The following is a 17,694-nucleotide window of genomic DNA, read 5'->3' as shown; positions in this document are numbered from 1 at the left end:
CACTGTGCTGCAGAAGCACTTGACAGAACATTAGTGAAGCTCTCCATGTTCAGTGACCCCAACTTCTGTTTACAGCCCGTCCAACGTTTCTTACCCCGAACACTAGAAAGACGGAAATCTGAGTCTCGGAGGGACCGAGCTCGTCCACCACAGCAACAATAGAAGGCTTCCTATGTTTTTACTGCCAAGGACAAGCAGAGCTATTCTGGGACATCCCGCCAAGCGTTATGTGTCCTAGGTCGAGCCACTTTTCCTTGAGGACAAGAATGTGCTTTACAGATGTTTTGTGTCATGTTTAAAACATTGTGGAATAAAGAGCAGACGAGCCCCGGCCTTGGCCTTGACACTGTTTACACTCGGGAGTTCCCCAGAGCAGGCTGGGTCCTGCTGAGGTCGAAGGGCAAACTGTCCGTCTGGGGTTCGAGCTGCTCAGAAGAGAAGCAGCTGCTGTTTTTAGCCTAATCCTGTAAAGATAGAGGCTTTCCTGAGTAGCCTTTTATCTTTCGGCAACATAAAAGAAGTGTATTGTTCTAAAACTCGTCTAACTAACTAAGCAACCAATGACGGAGCAGACAATTTGCTTCCACTATACACCGGTAGGCACATGCTCAGTCGAAGTGAATGGTCACGTAGTTTGGACGGGGGGTATTACGTCGGATTCGGAGAGTTGCGTTTTGAATGTTGATGTCGTGCTTCACTTGTCTCTCTCCTTTCAGCAAGGTGTCGAGACCTGAGAAACTGGCCGCTCACCTGTTCGAGGTGGACGAAGACGTGGAGAAAGACGAGGTCGGTCCACTAAACCCGAAGTTCCTCTCTTCTTCGTTTTATTCTCTCAGTTCACTTCTGCTCCTGTAAAGAGACCAGATGTGTATTCAGCAAACCCCTGAAGTATCAAATGCATCCAACTTTTCCGGGCCTCACAACTCTTATTCTTTTGCCCGTTGTATCTGTCTATTTAACTTCATTCCACTTTCACGAGCCAATCTTTTCACTCTTGGCCCCTCGCCATTTTCTGCACACATCCCTTCACAATGATTTTCCCTGAAGGCCAGAGACCTTTAGCGGACACGCCGTCATGGCCGAAATCCCCCTGGAGGTAGGTGCTTAATGTTGATCTTAATGAAGAGGATGAATGAACATAGTTGATGCAGGCCTCTCCTCCCACTCGCCTTGAGGGCAATCAACACATGTAGAAGCCCAAAGCAAAACATGTTAATCAATGTAAATTCGTACAGGAGACATACAGTATATAGATAAACCTTTCTATTTGATCGTGTTTGTTAAAAGTCTGAAAACATGCGTCCTCTGTGTTTCCTGCTGCAGGACTCGGCCTCCCTGGGATCCCAGAAGGGAGGAGTGTCCAAACATGGCTGGTTGTACAAAGGCAACATGAACAGTGCGATCAGCGTCACTATGAGGGTGAGTCTCTCTCAAACTCTCCCTTGTTCTTCTCTGCCTTAACCACTAAAAACAACAACGTCACAATCCTCTTCCACATTTAATGTTCTGATAAACAACTGCACCAATATATCACAGTTGTGATTTAAACCTTGTGTCTGTCCGAATCTTCTCCAATTCTTTGACATAAACTAGGATTAGAAATTATTCAGACTTACAAATATAAATAACCAACATTCAAAGTAAGAAACTCTGTGGTGGCAACAAACCAAGATGTTCTATTTCTCAGTTTCACTTCAAATCTCAAGGAAGCTCTGTTGTTCGCATTGTGTTTTTTAAATGTGTAACCATTGGGTTTGGGTTGTTAACGTTCTCGCTCTGTTCCTCCCCTAGTCCTTCAAGAGAAGGTACTTCCATCTGGCTCAGCTCGGTGACGGCTCTTACAACCTCAACTTCTACAAAGATGAAAACACCTCAAAAGATCCTAAAGGAACCATCTTCCTAGATTCGTGCATGGGAGTTGTTCAGGTAACGGACTTGAGTCTTCATAGTTTTATATCCTTCACCTTGACCACATTCTCCTCAAACCTGCGAACGCAAATGTTGCATTTGAGAAAGGATCGATCAGACTCCACGAAATCAATGTTTGGCCCTTGTGTTCTTTCAGAACAGCAAAGTGCGTCGCTTTGCCTTTGAGCTCAAGATGCAGGATAAGAGCACGTTCCTGTTGGCCGCAGACGGCGAGGCAGAGATGGACGAGTGGATCGGCACCCTCAACAAGATCCTCCACAGCAGCTTCGAACAGGCCATGCAGGAGAAGAGAAACGGAGACCTGCACGACGGTGGGTCTTATTCCATATCGTTGACATCCTTTTTGCATAGCAGCTCAATTATTTTTGCATGCATTTAATCTGCTGCCTTGTCTGTGTCTGTTTTCGACTCCTTGCCTCTTGAGTTGTGTCTGCTCCCCACTGAGTAAATTATTCCTTCAGTAGAACTATTCTTGCTCGTGTAATCCTCAACGAAGTGAGGCCGACACGTCGTTATGTTTTTATATAATTGCCTAAACACAAGGCTGGTGTTGATCTCTCCAACAGACGAGGAGCTCGGAAAAACAGACCTCACCTCTGGAAGTTTTCAAGACAGCTTTCAGGTAGAGCCCGTTCTTTCCATCTTAAAGTTAGATGCTGAATAAATTGACGCTCAGCACATATTTTTGGCCACGAAACAAGCCACACCACACCTTATATGGATCAGTTTGTCCACATCCAGATGATCTGCCGAAGAGCTAAATTACAGCTGCATTTGTGACTGGGTCCCCTCATTTTCCTGTTGGTGCACATCTGGTTTACTCTGTATGGTCTCCAAATGTAGAGGCCAGACGAAGCCCACACCAGAGCCCAGTCCAGCAGTGGAACGTGGCAGAAAACAAACACTTAAAGGTGTATTCTGTGATCTGCAAAAGTCAATATGTTGTTTTATAGCTTGTTTAGTCAATGCAGCTTTAAAGGTAGAAAAATGAGCTTTAACACGAAGAGCAAATCTCAGAACAAGGAATTGAAGTTTTTGTTTTCTGTTTTTGTTTGTAACAGACCGCCAGAGATATCGAGTCCAAAATGAGAAGCGAAGCTCGCCTGAAACTTTTCACATTGGACCCCTACACACAGGTGATGATGATAATAACTGAATGAATACTTGTTTGAATCCTGTTCTCCCGTCTGACGACATGTTGTGTTCCCACAGAAACTGGACTTTTCCGGCATCGAGCCGGACGTGCGGCAGTTTGAGGAGAAGTTCGGGAAGAGAGTCTTAGTCTGCTGCAACGACCTGTCGTTCAACCTGCAGGGCTGCGTGGCAGAGAATGAAGAGGGACCGACAACCAATGTATACTAAATATGAGTCGTGGCGTTTTTATTTATCTATTTCTATCTGAGTTGACAGATGAAGGCACACGTACGATCGGAGCGAGGTTCTAAACCAGTCAAGAAGATCACAGACAGTTCAGATGGCCCACTTGGCTTGTTGGCTTAGGTAATGGTTGCTGCCATGGCAACCAGCCTGGGCCTCCCACCATGCATTAGGACCAGTCTGAGGCTGGTTTCCTGCCGTCACTCTGCAGTGTCTCTGTAGAGGGAGTCCTCCTTTACACTGAGCTGCCAAACCACAGCTATTAGCACACACACACACACACACACACACACACACACACACACACACACACACACAGTCAGAAATGGGTTTGATGAGCGAATGATTTTTTCCCCCCTTTTTCTTTCTCCCAACTCTTTTCATCTCATCTTCCATCACAAAAATACTTACCTCCCTCTCCTCTGTCCTCCAAGGTGGAGCCCTTCTATGTGGTCCTGTCCCTCTTCGATGTCCAGAACAGTCGAAAGATCTCAGCCGACCTCCACGTGGACCTCAACCACCCTCTGGTGCGACACATGACGTCAGGCTCTTGTAGCGGGCAGGACGTGCAAATTAACGGCAGCGGCAGTGATGGTGTGCTGAGGGGCTGCGGGCTCCCGGAGGAGGCGCTCCAGTACCTGAGACAGGGGGTGTTCTCGGTCACGTGCCCCCATCCAGAGATCTTCCTGGTGGCCAGGATTGAGAAGGTCCTGCAGGGGGGGATTACCCACTGCACTGAACCCTACATGAAGAGCTCGGACTCTGCAAAGGTTTTTACATTTGCACATATAAATAACAGTCTTCTTAAGTCATCTGGCAGGATTTATCAGTAAAACCAATCCACTGTGTCCGTGTCCAGATGGCTCAGAAAGTGCTGAAGAATGCGAAGACGGCCTGCAGCCGACTGGGACAGTACAGGATGCCATTCGCTTGGGCTGCAAGGTGTGAAAAAACCCCACCGTGTGTTTCTGTTTTGAAGAAATTTGTCAAATCATGTCCTCGTCCTCCAGTGAATTCATTGTCCTTTGCTTTCTGTCTCTGCAGGCCCGTGTTCAAAGATGCGTCTGGAACTTTGGACAAAAGTTCTCGCTTCTCGGCTCTGTACCGACAGGACAGCAGCAAGCTGTCGGATGAGGACATGTTCAAACTGCTCACTGACTTCAGGAAGTCAGTTGATTTCCTTCTTTCTCCATTTCTCTTCAAGATATATCACTATAATTTGTTTTTATAATTGCTTGTTTCCATCTCTCTTTTCCCAACAGACCGGAGAAAATGGCTAAACTCCCCGTGCTCTTAGGGAACTTAGACGTTACTATTGACAGCGTGCCCCCGGACGTCACCAGTAAATCCTTTTTCCAATCCATTTCAATTTACAATCATGAGACTTTAGGCTTGAACTCTGTAACTCCGCCTTGTTTCCCTGCCTTGCAGATTGCGTCACTTCCTCCTACATCCCGGTGAGGAACTTTGAAGGCGACGGGCCGGGCAGCGCTCTCCTGGAGGTGGAGGAGTTTGTGCCCTGCATCGCCAAGTGCTCCCAACCGTTCACCGTCTATAAGAACCACCTGTACGTCTACCCGAAGCACCTCAAGTATGACGGGCAGAAATCCTTTGCTAAGGTACGTGGAGTAGCACAGCAGCAGGTCGATTAAAAACATATGGGTTATTCCTTTCGCACAGTAACGCTTTTGTCAGCATCACTTCCTGTTTAGCCTGTGGGACAACTGGCGAGCGCCTCCAGCTTGTTGAGCCAAGCATCAGAGCTGGATCGAATTATCTTTGTGCAGAGCGGGAGCTTCTGACTAATACATTAATAGCTGGATGTTATTTTCAGTATAGGAACCTAACCTGCCTCCTCTTTTATTCCAAACGAGAGCTGACAATCCTTTTGCCTGAAATATTTTCCCTCCTCTTATTGAAACTAATGGACGTAGGAGGAACAGTAGTGAAAGTGTCAGGCATGAAATTGGTTCCAGGCCAGCGGGGATGTCATGATGAACAAGTTCTTGCGTTTCCATTGTAAACTGCTTTTCTACTCTCGTCTCCCCTTGTCCAGGCGAGGAATATCGCCGTCTGCATTGAATTCAAGGATTCTGACGAGGAGGAAGCTCAGTCGCTGAAGGTGCATTAACGTGTCATGTGAAAGAATTCAAACCAACAGATGTGTTGTAACGTGTAACGTGACTTATGTAACGTGACTTAAACTCGAGTCAGACTGGAGGAATGACTCTGGTTACATGGACCATGCACTCATCTTTCGCTCATGTTTGATTATCTCATTCTGCATCTTCGTCAGTGCATCTATGGTCGTCCTGGTGGTCCTCTGTTCACCAAGCAGGCGTATGCAGCCATCCTGCACCACCAGCAGAACCCGGAGTTCTACGATGAGGTGACATCTTTGTTCATTCATTAAAGTGAGAGTGTTAATTAATGGCTCAAACTACGATGACCCTGAAAAAACACTGGCAAACCAAAAAAACATGAAAGCAAATCACAAAACAACGGCAAATTAAAAAAACACTGACTAATTAGAAAACAACGGCAAACCCTTTTTTCTTATTTGTCGTTGTGTTTTGTAATTTGTCGTTGTGATTTGCACTTCAGGGCCACTACAAAACAGGAGGAAAGGCCCAAAAATACTCAGCGTCAAAAAGTTCAACCAGTGTTCCTCTCACCTTTTTAAATGTATTTTGAGCTGCAGACATTTTGACACTTTCATCCTCCCGAGCAAAGCTCTGTATTAAAGAACCGAGCTAAGGGATCTGTGTTGTTTTTTCTCTCTTCTCCAGATAAAGATCGAGTTACCGACTCAGCTGCACGAGAAGCATCACCTCCTCTTCACCTTTTATCACGTCAGCTGTGACAGCAACAGCAAGAAGAAAGACCAAGTGGAGACTCCAGGTAGGAGCTGTCACTCATCGCTTCTCCTCCCGCAGAACAAATCAAAACACAACATAACCAGATTATGTAAATGCTCTGCTGCTGCTGCTGCTGCTGCTGCTGCTGCTGCTGCTGCTGCTAATTTACAAATTGCCCCTTGTCCTCAGTGGGTTCAGCCTGGCTGCCTCTGCTCAGGGACGGCCGAGTCATCATGAACGAACAGCAGCTGTCTGTGGCGGCGAATCTCCCCAGCGGGTATCTGGGCTCCCAGGACGCTGTCACCAAGGTTTAAAAAAAAAGATGATGATTATAATTAACATTTTATTTTAAGATATGCACTTGGGAGCCATGAGAGCGATTTAAAACCTAAATCTGCTGAGCTGATCAGCACAGTAATTATTTGCTCACTTGTTATTGCAGCACTCGGGCTCCGAGATCAAATGGGTCGACGGCGGAAAGCCTGTGTTCAAAGTCTCCACTCATCTTGTTTCTACAGTTTACACTCAGGTAAAGACACAACGGGGGCACGATGCCGTAAAAGTGCTAATAAAAGAGAAATATGAATAAACATGATATGTTCCCTTCAGGACCAACATTTGCACAACTTCTTCCACCACTGTCAGAGGATGGAGGTGTCGGAACAAGCATCAGAGGGGGAGCTGGTGAAATATCTCAAGGTATGCAGCGATCCCTTTCTTTCCAATGCCCCCAAGGACAAATGGAACACACCCCTTGTTTGTTCATGTCCCATCACGTACAATATATTTTAATTACAATATTTTCCTTCCTCCCTCCCCCCTCTAGAGTCTCCATGCGATGGAGGGTCACGTGATGGTCAACTTCCTGCCCACCGTCCTCAACCAGCTCTTCTGTGTCCTCACCAGGGCCGCACATGAGGACGTGGCTGTCAACGTGACCAGGCAAGACACGCACAAGCACACACACACACACACACACACACACTCACGTCCTCCTCTCTTCTTCTTTTATTCTGTCACGTCATCAGTTCCTCGCTCTCTCTCTTCAGGGTGATGGTCCATGTCGTCGCTCAGTGCCATGAGGAGGGACTGGAGCATCACCTGAGATCTTATGTCAAGGTTATATCCCAGACAATCACAGTGTTTCTTTAGAAAAATTCAGATGATCTATAATCTGATTCAATCCCTCTTTTTATCTCAGTTTGTGTTCAAGCCGGAGCCATACTCCTCCACCAGGGTGAAGACAGTTCACGAGGAGCTGGCTAAAGCCATGACGGCCATACTCAAGCCTTCTACTGACTTCCTGACGAGCAACAAGCTGCTAAAGGTAAAGCTCCGTTCACAGATATTTCCTTCGAGCATTTACCTCACATTTTAGTGTGGAGGTTATTCCCTGCACCGACTTTGTGTTGTGTTTGAGTTGCAGCACTCGTGGTTCTTCTTCGAAGCGCTGGTGAAATCGATGGCTCATTGTCTCATAGAGGGTGGAAAGGTCAAGGTAGGTTCTTCTTTTAAAGACAAGTTCAGTCTCTGAAAGTCGACGGATCGCTGTGGAGTTCACGCTACACAACTAAAAACCGTGTTGTGTGAACAAGGCTATAGTCTCCACTGTTCTTTAACTCCCAACTTAATCAGCAGCTGCTTTTCCTTTTCCTTCCCTCGTTCAGCTCTCGAGGAACCAGCGGTTCTCCGCCTCGTTCTACCACGCAGCGGAGACTCTGGTCAACATGCTGATGCCGCACATCACCCAGAAATACAAGGACAACCTGGACGCGGCTCACAACGCCAACCACAGCCTGGCAGTTTTCATCAAGGTTGAGCCTCCCTGCGATCTAATATGTAAAAAAAAGGCACAATGATTCCGATTTTAATCGTGTGTTTGTTTCCTTCTCGCTCAGCGCTGCTTCACCTTCATGGACAGAGGCTTCGTATTCAAGCAGATCAACAACTACATGAACTGCTTCGTGCCCGGAGACCCCAAGGTCAAAAATCATATTCGTAAATGATTTCATCCAAGTTATTAAACTAATTATCAAGCTGAAGATATAGTTTCTTTTGTTTTCCTCCCAGACGTTGTACGATTTCAAGTTTGAGTTCCTGCGGGTTGTTTGCAGCCACGAGCATTACGTTCCTCTGAATCTGCCCATGCCTTTTGGAAAAGGGAGAATACAGAGATTCCAAGGTAAAAATAAAATGTATATATTGTACTTGTTTTCTACTTTTTGTTCAGTTCACATCATGTTTGATTCCCGCCGCAGATCTCCAGCTGGACTATTCCCTGACCGACGACTTCTGTCGGAACCATTTCCTGGTGGGGCTGCTGCTGCGGGAGGTGGGCGGGGCTCTCCAGGAGTTCCGAGAGATCCGGCAGATCGCCATCCAGGTCCTGAAGGGGCTGATGATCAAACACACCTTTGACGACCGCTACGCCGCGAAGGTGAGTCCTGCAGCTTCGCGCCACCTCTACAGGAAGGACACACACAAGAGAACAAGGAGTAATAACTTCTTTCGATCTGTGATCTCCGTCTGCGTGTTGTTCCAGAGCCAACAGGCACGACTCGCCACGCTGTACCTGCCTCTGTTCGGCCTCCTCCAGGAGAACGTCCACAGACTGGACATGAAGGAGTCGGCGCCTCTCAGCACTCACAGTGTAAGCCTGACACCTAGTGCCGGGAAGTTGTTCCTCCAATTCCCAGCAAGTATCAGACTTGTTGTGTCCAAAATATTAAATTCTGGGTTAATGACAGCCCATGATTGTGTCAAAGCATTATTAGTGTTTTATCCAAAGCTGAAAGTGTGCTTTTATTCTTTAATGTCCCAATAAAATCTCTCTCTTTTGCTTCTGTCTCAGAATGCGAGGGAGGACTCGCTGGTGTCGAACTCTGCGGGGGCGCCTCAGAAAGCAGGGAGTTGTATAGAAAATTCTCTCCACAAAGACGTGTTTGGAGTTATCTCTGGAACAGGTGACGCTTCGTATTTTTCTGTGACGGCAAATGCATTTGCTCTACTTCATGTTCACTGTAGATTCCTTCCATCTTTCTGACATGCACTAAACTTTTTTTTTTTTCTCTTTGCAGTGTCCCCTCACAGCTCCACTCCCAATGTCAGCTCAGTTCACCACGCAGACTCCAGAGGCTCCCTGATCTCCACCGACTCCGGGAACAGCCTGTTGGACAAGAGCAGTGACAAGACCAATTCCCTGGAGAAGGTACATGGCGGATGATGGAAGTGTGCGTGATACTTCTGGCATTAAAGTTGTTGTCCATGCTCACATTTAGACACTGTGCACTGGATTAAGACTACGGACCCATGACTTATATTTAATCTGTATTATCTGCATCCTCGGACGTCCACGCTCTCTTCCAACCCCCTCGCTCCAGAGCTCCCACACTCCTTCTCCTCGCTCCGTATCTACCCACCTCCTCCAAAGGGAGAGATTTGCTCGGAGGCACTCAGTCAATGTGCCCCCTCTGCCCTCGGACCCCGACGAGCGAGTCCCACCGCTGAACTCTAAGCGGGTCACCATGGACTTCTCCCTCCTCACGGTCCCGCTGCCGGACAGTGACTCCGATAACTTCAAACAGGCCGCGGGACCGAGTGCGGAGGGGAATCACGAGGAGAACATTCCCATACAAGTATTCACTTCCCCGGGAGAAGCTTTTGGCGAGAATTGTACAGCAAACTGTGCTTTTGGTTCTTTTTCCACTTTAAAGACCAAAACATGAAGTACTCTGTGGTTTGCACATTTCTGTACAATACGTCCAAAATCCTCCCAACATTCCTCTCTGAGTGTCCCACATGAGGGAGTGAGTGTGTGTTTGACCTCTTAGCCTTTTTCACTTTAACGTGTTTCTTCAAACCTGCAACTGATGTTTCCATCTCCAACCACAGAACTACTTCTTCAGCAAAAAAAATTGGGTGTTCCTGAGTGAATTTCCCCTTCAAGGAAAATCCTTGAGTCTCTTTGAAGTTTTGATTTCTTTCTGCAGCTCTGCCATCAACTGACTGCAACTTTCTCTCTTTTGTTCCCCATCTCGCTCCACTTCCTTTCTCTACATCAGCACCAGTGTGCGTCGGCTCTGGGCAGCGCCGTGCTGCGCTGCGACAAACTGGACCGGGACGAGATCAAAAACCTGCTCATGTGCTTCCTGCATATTCTCAAGAGCATGTCGGAAGGTAGGAGAGTGCGGGGCCTTGATCTTAAATATCAACTCGTGACATAGTGAACCTTTTCTCACTTGTTTTTTCTCACCGTGTCATTATCAGAGGCCCTTTTCACTTACTGGAACAAAGCGGCGTCCTCTGAACTCATGGACTTCTTCACACTAATAGAGTAAGTACAGAATAAATCTTCAATCGTTGTTCTCTGATGTGAACTCTGGAAAATGTCCGCAGCAATCTTCAAAAGAGCACAATCCTTACATTTCTCATCACATGCAAGGTGTTGGTTCTTGATAGTAGACGTCATGTTTTGATGACTGTTTGTGTTTGTCCTGCAGAGTTTGCCTTCATCAGTTCAGATACATGGGGAAGAGGTTCATCGCCAGGTACAGCACATGTACATGACTGTGAAAACTAATACACGTTCTTTTGTTTATGCGACCTTTATTAATACGACTCACCAGAGTGCAGACTTACAAATGTTACCTCTTTGTCAATCATTTAACCGCTTGCTGTTGGTTTGTTCTCTGATCTGCTTACTCTGCTGGCAAGTTGTGTTGTGGTTAATGTCCCGGCCCCAGTTCTCTCCTGCATGGGTAAGACACCACCGCTGCTTTTATTTTATTTTATTTTCACGTTGCTATATTAAACGCATGATGCCGCCATTTTTCTTCTGCACGTCTCCCACTTCATCTACTGCATGTATGAACTGACCAAACTGTTTTTCCTCTCTCTCTCTCTCTCTCCTCCGACAGGAGCCAGGAGGGGGCGGGGCCTGTAGCTCCGGACAGGAAGTCTCTGACTCTGCCTGTGTCTCGTAACAGGGCGGGGATCCTGCACGCTCGCCTGCAGCAGCTGGGCGCTCTGGAGAACGCTCACACCTTCAACAACAGTGAGCCGCCGCTGCCTTGACCGACACACATGAGAAATAAATAGAACCAGAATACAAGATTTCTGATACCACACATAAAACATGTATAAAACTCACCCGTGAGTAATTAAACTTTTGAGTTATGGACCTTTTTTCCCGCTGTTAATTTCGACTTTGCATTTAAGACCATGAGCTTTTATCGGTAAAACTGAGCCCAGTGTGTTTAGTTTTAAGTTTTAAGTTATTGTCTCTTCAGCCTCTGGGCATCAGTTAATTCATGTGTTTTGCTTCCCCTAGTGGCAAATTGTAACAGTTGCAATTTAACTTCTTCTTATCTTTCATTTCTCTGGCAGAAGTGGAAGCACTTGACAATTATCCATAAGTCACTTACACTTATCAGAAGAGCAGATCAAACACAAGTTAGACCATGTGCCGTGTGTGGGGGTTTTTTTACTGCAAAAGTCATATTTATTGCTCCAATAAAGTTGATATCTGAAGCCACGACCTTGTGCCTGTGCTGTCTGTGCAGTGTACAGTCACACAGAAGCAGATGTGAGCAGCCAGTGTCTGCTGGAGGCCAACGTGTCCACTGAGGTGTGTCTGACTGTGCTGGACACACTCAGCACCTTCATCATGGGCTTCAAGGTATCAGCTGACACACGTCGCTTCAATTAAAAACCATGATTAAACAACGATGAAGCATCACGTTGTTGGTTTCTTCCTTCCTCCACAGACTCAGCTGAACTCTGACCTGGGCCACAACCCCCTGATGAAGAAAGTTTTCCAGGTGCATCTGTGCTTCCTGCAGATCCCTCAGTCCGAGGCCGCACTCAAACAGGTCTTCACCTCACTGCGCACTTTCATCTACAAGGTGAAACTTCTTCCTTCTCTTTGTCCTCTGTCTCTAGTGGTTCCAGGTGGTATTACTGTTTAGTCCCTGTCTTGCGTTACATCCCATCTCTCTCTCTGTGCCTCCTCCAGTTCCCCTGCACCTTCTTCGATGGTCGGGCCGACATGTGCGCCTCTCTGTGCTACGAAATCCTCAAGTGCTGTAACTCCAAGCTGAGCTCCATCCGCGGTGACGCCGCCCACCTTCTCTACTTCCTCATGAAGAGTAACTTTGACTACACGGGCCGCAGGTCCTTCGTACGAACACACCTGCAGGTACACGGTCCACTTCAAACTTAACTGTTGTTTCCAAATCGTCCATAAATCTAAATTTATTTAAAAAATTGCCGCAGGTTGTAATCGCTGTCAGTCAGCTGATCGCCGACGTCATCGGCATCGGTGGTACCCGTTTCCAGCAGTCGCTCTCCATCATCAACAACTGTGCCAACAGTGACAAGAGCATCAAGGTGAGAAGGGACGCCGCCTCACAAACAATCATCTTCTCTCTTCTTTTTTTTTTAACTTGGCCTCAGAAATCTAATTCACAAAAAACAAAACAAAAGTCTGATTTGTTGCTGTCATTGTTTGCAGCACACGGCGTTCCCGTCGGACGTGAAGGACCTGACCAAGCGCATCCGGACGGTGCTGATGGCCACGGAGCAGATGAAGGAGCACGAGAACGACCCGGAGATGCTGGTGGACCTGCAGTACAGCTTGGCCAAGTCCTACACCAGCACGCCCGAGCTCCGCAAGACCTGGCTGGACAGCATGGCCCGCATCCACAACAAGAACGGAGATCTGTCGGAGGTTTGTTCCTGAATTATAGTCGGACTCAAAGTAAATCTAAAACACGAGGCTGAGTGTTTTAAAGAAGATCCTCTGAATGTTTTTTGGTGCCTTTAACCTTCGACTTGTGTTCTTCACCTGTAGGCGGCCATGTGTTATGTGCACGTTGCTGCTCTGGTGGCCGAGTACCTGTGGAGAAAAGGTGAGTGGAGGATATAGGAGTGTGCGCTTGTGCTCAAACATTTTTGTGATCCCGTGTAATGAGTCATTGGTTAGAACTAAAAAGAAAATTTCCTGGAATTATTGTTTAATAGACTGCAATAAACGTGAAGTGCTGAATAAATCAATACACCACGGATGATTAGATAAACGATGAGATGATTAACTGGAGTTCCAGGGGAGAGGAAATATTTCCTGGCTTTTACAAAGAAAATCTTTTCTTGCTCAGTTCTTTGACTCAGTCAGCGATCATTCACACACTTGCACACGTTACCCACAGGAATGTTCCGTTTCATCTTGTCCAAGGGTCAGCGGCTCATTCACAAGGTCAAATCACTCCATTCATTTGAACTTTTCTCACAACGAGGAAGTGAGAAGTTTTTTTGTCATTTCAAAACCGACATGGTTTAAGAAAGATTGCAAAGGAAACAGTTGATTTCCAGTATGGACTGTGGCTCATGTTAACTCCCTTACTGTATCTTTAATTCTCATAATGTTTTTTTTTATGTTGTGAATCAATACCGTTTGCCTTCATCTATACCGATAATTTGTCAAGATGTAATTTCATATATGCTAGCGATGAAGCTTAATTGAATGTTGACGTTGTTCTATTGCAAAACTGTTTCTAATTTTATATGGATATCCAGATGTGCTTGTTAAACTAACATCACTTGTCCTGTTAACATGTTTTCATAATGTTAAATAATTCATGCTGTGTGTCTGTGCTTCTCGGCTGTATGTCAGGTATGTTCCGGCAGGGATGCTCTGCGTTCCGAGTCATCACTCCAAACATTGACGAGGAGGCGGCCATGATGGAGGACGTGGGGATGCAGGACGTTCACTTCAACGAGGTGAGACTCTCTGCCGTAATCTTCTTTGCCATCGTCACGTGCCGCGTAATAAAGGCTCTTTATCTCTGTGGACGGTATCAGTTGCGCTCAGCACATGAAGTGAAGCTGCAAGAGACTTTGACATGAGGCTCGGTGCACGTGTTGTTTCTGGATTAAGTGTCTGAGTGTGGGGAATCTGAAAAGACTGAACAGATGCCAGGTCTGCAGGTAAACTGACTTCCCCATGACGTGTAGGGAATGGGTGAGCGTTTATGAGTCGATCAACAGATCTGTGGGCAATAAAAGCGTTTTTTTTGTTCTCTTTAAGAGAAAAGCTTCAATAAAAAAAAGAAAAGGCGGCGATGCATCTGTTTCCTCCCACGTCTGTCACCTTCGCAGGGTCACTCTGCTCACTTTAACCTCCAGGACAAGACATAAGAACCAGCAGAAATGTGCAACAGTCAAACATTCTGAGATGAGACTGCAGACGAGAGGGGAAAGTTTATTGCCCCTCCTGTGTCTGTGTTTGTTCAGGAGGTGCTGATGGAGCTGCTGGAGGAGTGCGCTGACGGCCTCTGGAAGGCGGAGCGTTACGAGCTCATCGCTGACGTCTACAGGCTCATCATTCCCATCTACGAACAGCGCAGAGACTTCGAGGTAACATGCACCCGAAGCGCTGAGTCGACTTCTTACAGCTAAACTTCATCACATGTCTACATTTGGTGCTTCAACAAAACAAAACTGGGTTTTTAACTCGATAAACATGTATTTAGAAGTTATTGTCTGGTTATGAAATGTTTTTAAGTGACATTAACTTTAATCAAATGCACACACTCCATCATTTTAGCTTCCTGTTTACATCTGCCAAAGCATTATGGGAACTGTATTCCCAATACAGACGTTCACCTTCTCTTCGGAACGTCCCGTTTCCCACGTAGCAAAACATAAATGTTTAGAATCGATTCATTCCTGTGACAATTTCCTCTGTTTTTGTATTTTTGTGTGGGACAGAAACTGACGCACCTGTACGACACCCTCCACCGCGCCTACACCAAAGTGATGGAGGTGATGCACAGTGGGAAGAGGCTGCTGGGCACGTACTTCAGAGTGGCCTTCTTCGGACAGGTACAGTGAGGGGCCGCGTTTCCCAGATGGGGAACAATAAGCAGTTGTGACTTTCTTCATTATCAAGCAGTTTTTCACGAACACAAACACTAATTCTATCCTAATAAAAGCATGATCCTACCTTCTGCTCACTCATTCAGTATCAACTAAAAGTCTCCTTTTAACAGAGATTTCTCTTTTTTCCTTCTTCCCTTCCAAGGCTGCGGTAAGTGTGTGTGTCGGCCTGGTGTGTGGTTCCATGTCTTTGCATTGTAATATTGTTGCTTTGACCTGATCAGCCATTTTAACCCCCATCCTTTCTGTGATTATACAGTTTCCACCCACACTCTTGTCCATAGTTTTGTGTCGTACTGTACATGTTTTTGAGTAGCTGTCACATGATAGAACAGATGATATTTGCATGTTTCCCCGGTCTTGTGTACCACAGTTTGCCTCTATAGTGTTTTCTATGTTACCCTCATTGGAAATTTGTCAAAGTTAATTTAAAGAAATGAATAAACTATATAAAAACACACGTGTTGATAACTTATTAAGTCCCGACGTTTTCCTGGAAGTTCGACTCTGTTGATGTATTAATGCTCTTGTCTCTCTTTACTCCGCAGGGCTTCTTTGAGGACGAGGATGGAAAGGAATACATCTACAAGGAGCCAAAGTTCACCCCGCTGTCGGAGATTTCCCAGAGGCTCCTGAAGCTCTACTCGGACAAGTTTGGACAGGAGAACGTCAAGATCATTCAGGACTCTGGCAAGGTGCGATCACATGTCTCTGGGCCAGCTAAAAAAGAAGAAGTGTGCTAAAAGATCTGCCCGTCCTGTTGGACATGTTCGAGTCAAAACAAAAAATCTGTTTTTGTCTTTTTGTTTTCCCGCCCTCAGGTGAATCCAAAGGACCTCGACTCCAAGTACGCCTACATCCAGGTGACCCACGTCACCCCGCACTTGGACGACAAGGAGCTGGAGGACAGGAAGACGGACTTTGAGAAGAGCCACAACATCCGGCGCTTTGTGTTCGAGACGCCGTTCACGGTGTCGGGCAAGAAGCAGGGAGGGGTGGAGGAGCAATGCAAACGGCGGACCGTTCTCACCAGTACGTCACGCATCCGCGCGCCAGGCAACGGTTTCACTCAAGAAATAAAGAATCAAAACCAACCTTATCAGAGCAGCAATGACAGGAAACCCAGAGCAAGAATTGCTTCCTGGTGGCCATCTGTTGTTGTTGATTACAACATCATCTCAGGTGTCTCGCATTAAACGTTAATCACGAAGGGGCGGTAGAGGTTTATTACTGTACCGTGTGACTCAGTCCAAAGTTCAGGTCTTATCTTGTTAATAATCACGCTGACTGATAATGTCTTGGCTGTAGCGCCGCTAGGTGACTGTTTACATGCACAGTGGAAAATAGTTAATATTCTGGTTATGGGTGCTGCCATTACAGGCGTTTCCACACCTAGGGTGTTTGGTCCGGAACCTTTGGACTTTTCAGTTTGACTGACCAACGGACCTAGATGTAGTCCGACCAAAAAGTCAGGATCAAACTGAACCATGGTTCGGTTTGTTGGCAGCGTGATAACACTTTTTTTGATAGGACCAATTGCAGGAAGTTGCGACAGAATTAAACAATAGAAGAAGAAAAACCAAGTGACCATGTTCATTTGGTGCGTTCAAACTAGTTCTGACACTAGGTCGTCAACAAACGAATCCCTGTGGAGTGCAGGTCGACGCAGCCCACGTAGGTGGTGACCACAGGACGTACGTATGTCGTACAAAATTCTTTAGTGCGCTTCCTAAATTACAATGTGAAACCAAAACTAACTGGATCAAATGTAAACAAGGAAAGACGTGAACCTTGGTTCAGACTTTCAGGTGTGAAATTGACACTTGGTATTTTTTCTATGCAGCCACCCACTGTTTCCCATATGTGAAGAAGCGCATAGCGGTCATGTACCAACACCAGACGGACCTGAGCCCCATCGAGGTCGCCATAGACGAGATGAGCTCCAAGGTGGCCGAGCTGCGCCTGCTGTGCTCCGCCTCGGAGGTGGATATGATCCGGCTGCAGCTCAAGCTGCAGGGCAGCATCAGTGTCCAGGTAAGAAGAACAAAGGTTCACTGCAGAGAATCACTGTGCTCGTCACGGACCACGTCAGTCAGTTCTCTCTCTCCCAGGTTAACGCTGGTCCTCTGGCCTACGCCAGAGCCTTCCTGGATGACAGCAGTGCCAAGAAGTATCCTGACAACAAGGTCAAACAGCTCAAAGAGGTTTTCAGGTACTGGTTGACAACGTCTCTACCTTCTGAATCAGGGCTGAAGAGAAGCAAAGAAAATCTTTCGTTCTCTGTGCGTTGCTTCATCCCACCGAGATGCTTGTGAATCCGTCCCCAGGCAGTTCGTGGACGCCTGCGGTCAGGCGCTGGGAGTGAACGAGCGGCTGATCAAAGAGGACCAGCAGGAGTATCAAGATGAGATGAAGGCCAACTACAGGGACCTGGCCAGGGAGCTGTCCAACATCATGCACGAGCAGGTAGGAGCTCCGGAGACCCCCCACTCTGTCAGGCAGGTTACAGCTGCAGGTGAGGATCTGGAATCCTGGTAAAGCAGGAAAAGTCGTATGTATTATCTACTTTCCCGTGCCCAGATTTGTTCTGTATGTG

The 17,694-nt window shown here is 46.7% G+C and overlaps 1 protein-coding gene across 11 annotated transcripts in view; it reads left to right on the top strand.

Annotated features, from left to right (window-relative positions):
- Positions 1 to 17,694, top strand: part of dock9b (dedicator of cytokinesis 9b) — a 37,274-nt gene that overhangs the window by 18,386 nt on the left and 1,194 nt on the right. For 4 of the 11 annotated variants that reach the window (XM_035629773.2, XM_035629777.2, XM_035629775.2 and 1 more), the window contains 48 exons: positions 717 to 786; positions 1,324 to 1,419; positions 1,792 to 1,926; positions 2,066 to 2,240; positions 2,496 to 2,551; positions 2,991 to 3,065; positions 3,142 to 3,282; positions 3,741 to 4,076; positions 4,166 to 4,248; positions 4,351 to 4,473; positions 4,569 to 4,648; positions 4,738 to 4,925; positions 5,363 to 5,428; positions 5,603 to 5,695; positions 6,096 to 6,207; positions 6,354 to 6,472; positions 6,607 to 6,693; positions 6,774 to 6,863; positions 6,991 to 7,106; positions 7,214 to 7,283; positions 7,366 to 7,491; positions 7,591 to 7,662; positions 7,832 to 7,978; positions 8,063 to 8,146; positions 8,235 to 8,346; positions 8,423 to 8,601; positions 8,707 to 8,814; positions 9,016 to 9,127; positions 9,242 to 9,372; positions 10,226 to 10,340; positions 10,431 to 10,497; positions 10,664 to 10,711; positions 11,081 to 11,217; positions 11,726 to 11,841; positions 11,930 to 12,067; positions 12,178 to 12,360; positions 12,438 to 12,551; positions 12,676 to 12,891; positions 13,015 to 13,072; positions 13,834 to 13,940; positions 14,454 to 14,576; positions 14,931 to 15,044; positions 15,244 to 15,249; positions 15,647 to 15,793; positions 15,920 to 16,130; positions 16,942 to 17,132; positions 17,210 to 17,310; positions 17,426 to 17,564. In XM_035629773.2, coding sequence (XP_035485666.2) covers positions 717 to 786; positions 1,324 to 1,419; positions 1,792 to 1,926; positions 2,066 to 2,240; positions 2,496 to 2,551; positions 2,991 to 3,065; positions 3,142 to 3,282; positions 3,741 to 4,076; positions 4,166 to 4,248; positions 4,351 to 4,473; positions 4,569 to 4,648; positions 4,738 to 4,925; positions 5,363 to 5,428; positions 5,603 to 5,695; positions 6,096 to 6,207; positions 6,354 to 6,472; positions 6,607 to 6,693; positions 6,774 to 6,863; positions 6,991 to 7,106; positions 7,214 to 7,283; positions 7,366 to 7,491; positions 7,591 to 7,662; positions 7,832 to 7,978; positions 8,063 to 8,146; positions 8,235 to 8,346; positions 8,423 to 8,601; positions 8,707 to 8,814; positions 9,016 to 9,127; positions 9,242 to 9,372; positions 10,226 to 10,340; positions 10,431 to 10,497; positions 10,664 to 10,711; positions 11,081 to 11,217; positions 11,726 to 11,841; positions 11,930 to 12,067; positions 12,178 to 12,360; positions 12,438 to 12,551; positions 12,676 to 12,891; positions 13,015 to 13,072; positions 13,834 to 13,940; positions 14,454 to 14,576; positions 14,931 to 15,044; positions 15,244 to 15,249; positions 15,647 to 15,793; positions 15,920 to 16,130; positions 16,942 to 17,132; positions 17,210 to 17,310; positions 17,426 to 17,564 — 5,713 coding nt within the window. Of the gene's footprint in view, positions 1 to 716; positions 787 to 1,323; positions 1,420 to 1,791; positions 1,927 to 2,065; positions 2,241 to 2,495; positions 2,552 to 2,990; positions 3,066 to 3,141; positions 3,283 to 3,740; positions 4,077 to 4,165; positions 4,249 to 4,350; positions 4,474 to 4,568; positions 4,649 to 4,737; positions 4,926 to 5,362; positions 5,429 to 5,602; positions 5,696 to 6,095; positions 6,208 to 6,353; positions 6,473 to 6,606; positions 6,694 to 6,773; positions 6,864 to 6,990; positions 7,107 to 7,213; positions 7,284 to 7,365; positions 7,492 to 7,590; positions 7,663 to 7,831; positions 7,979 to 8,062; positions 8,147 to 8,234; positions 8,347 to 8,422; positions 8,602 to 8,706; positions 8,815 to 9,015; positions 9,128 to 9,241; positions 9,373 to 10,225; positions 10,341 to 10,430; positions 10,498 to 10,663; positions 10,712 to 10,877; positions 10,922 to 11,080; positions 11,218 to 11,725; positions 11,842 to 11,929; positions 12,068 to 12,177; positions 12,361 to 12,437; positions 12,552 to 12,675; positions 12,892 to 13,014; positions 13,073 to 13,833; positions 13,941 to 14,453; positions 14,577 to 14,930; positions 15,045 to 15,243; positions 15,250 to 15,646; positions 15,794 to 15,919; positions 16,131 to 16,941; positions 17,133 to 17,209; positions 17,311 to 17,425; positions 17,565 to 17,694 lie in introns of those variants that run through there. The other 7 variants (XM_035629779.2, XM_035629784.2, XM_035629785.2 and 4 more) reach the window with 3 other exon arrangements.

This window comes from Scophthalmus maximus, chromosome 1 (assembly GCF_022379125.1).
Source record: "Scophthalmus maximus strain ysfricsl-2021 chromosome 1, ASM2237912v1, whole genome shotgun sequence".
Lineage (NCBI taxonomy): Eukaryota > Metazoa > Chordata > Actinopteri > Pleuronectiformes > Scophthalmidae > Scophthalmus > Scophthalmus maximus.
Note: the sequence above shows the minus strand (reverse complement) of the source record. Positions and strands in the feature narration are given on the sequence as shown.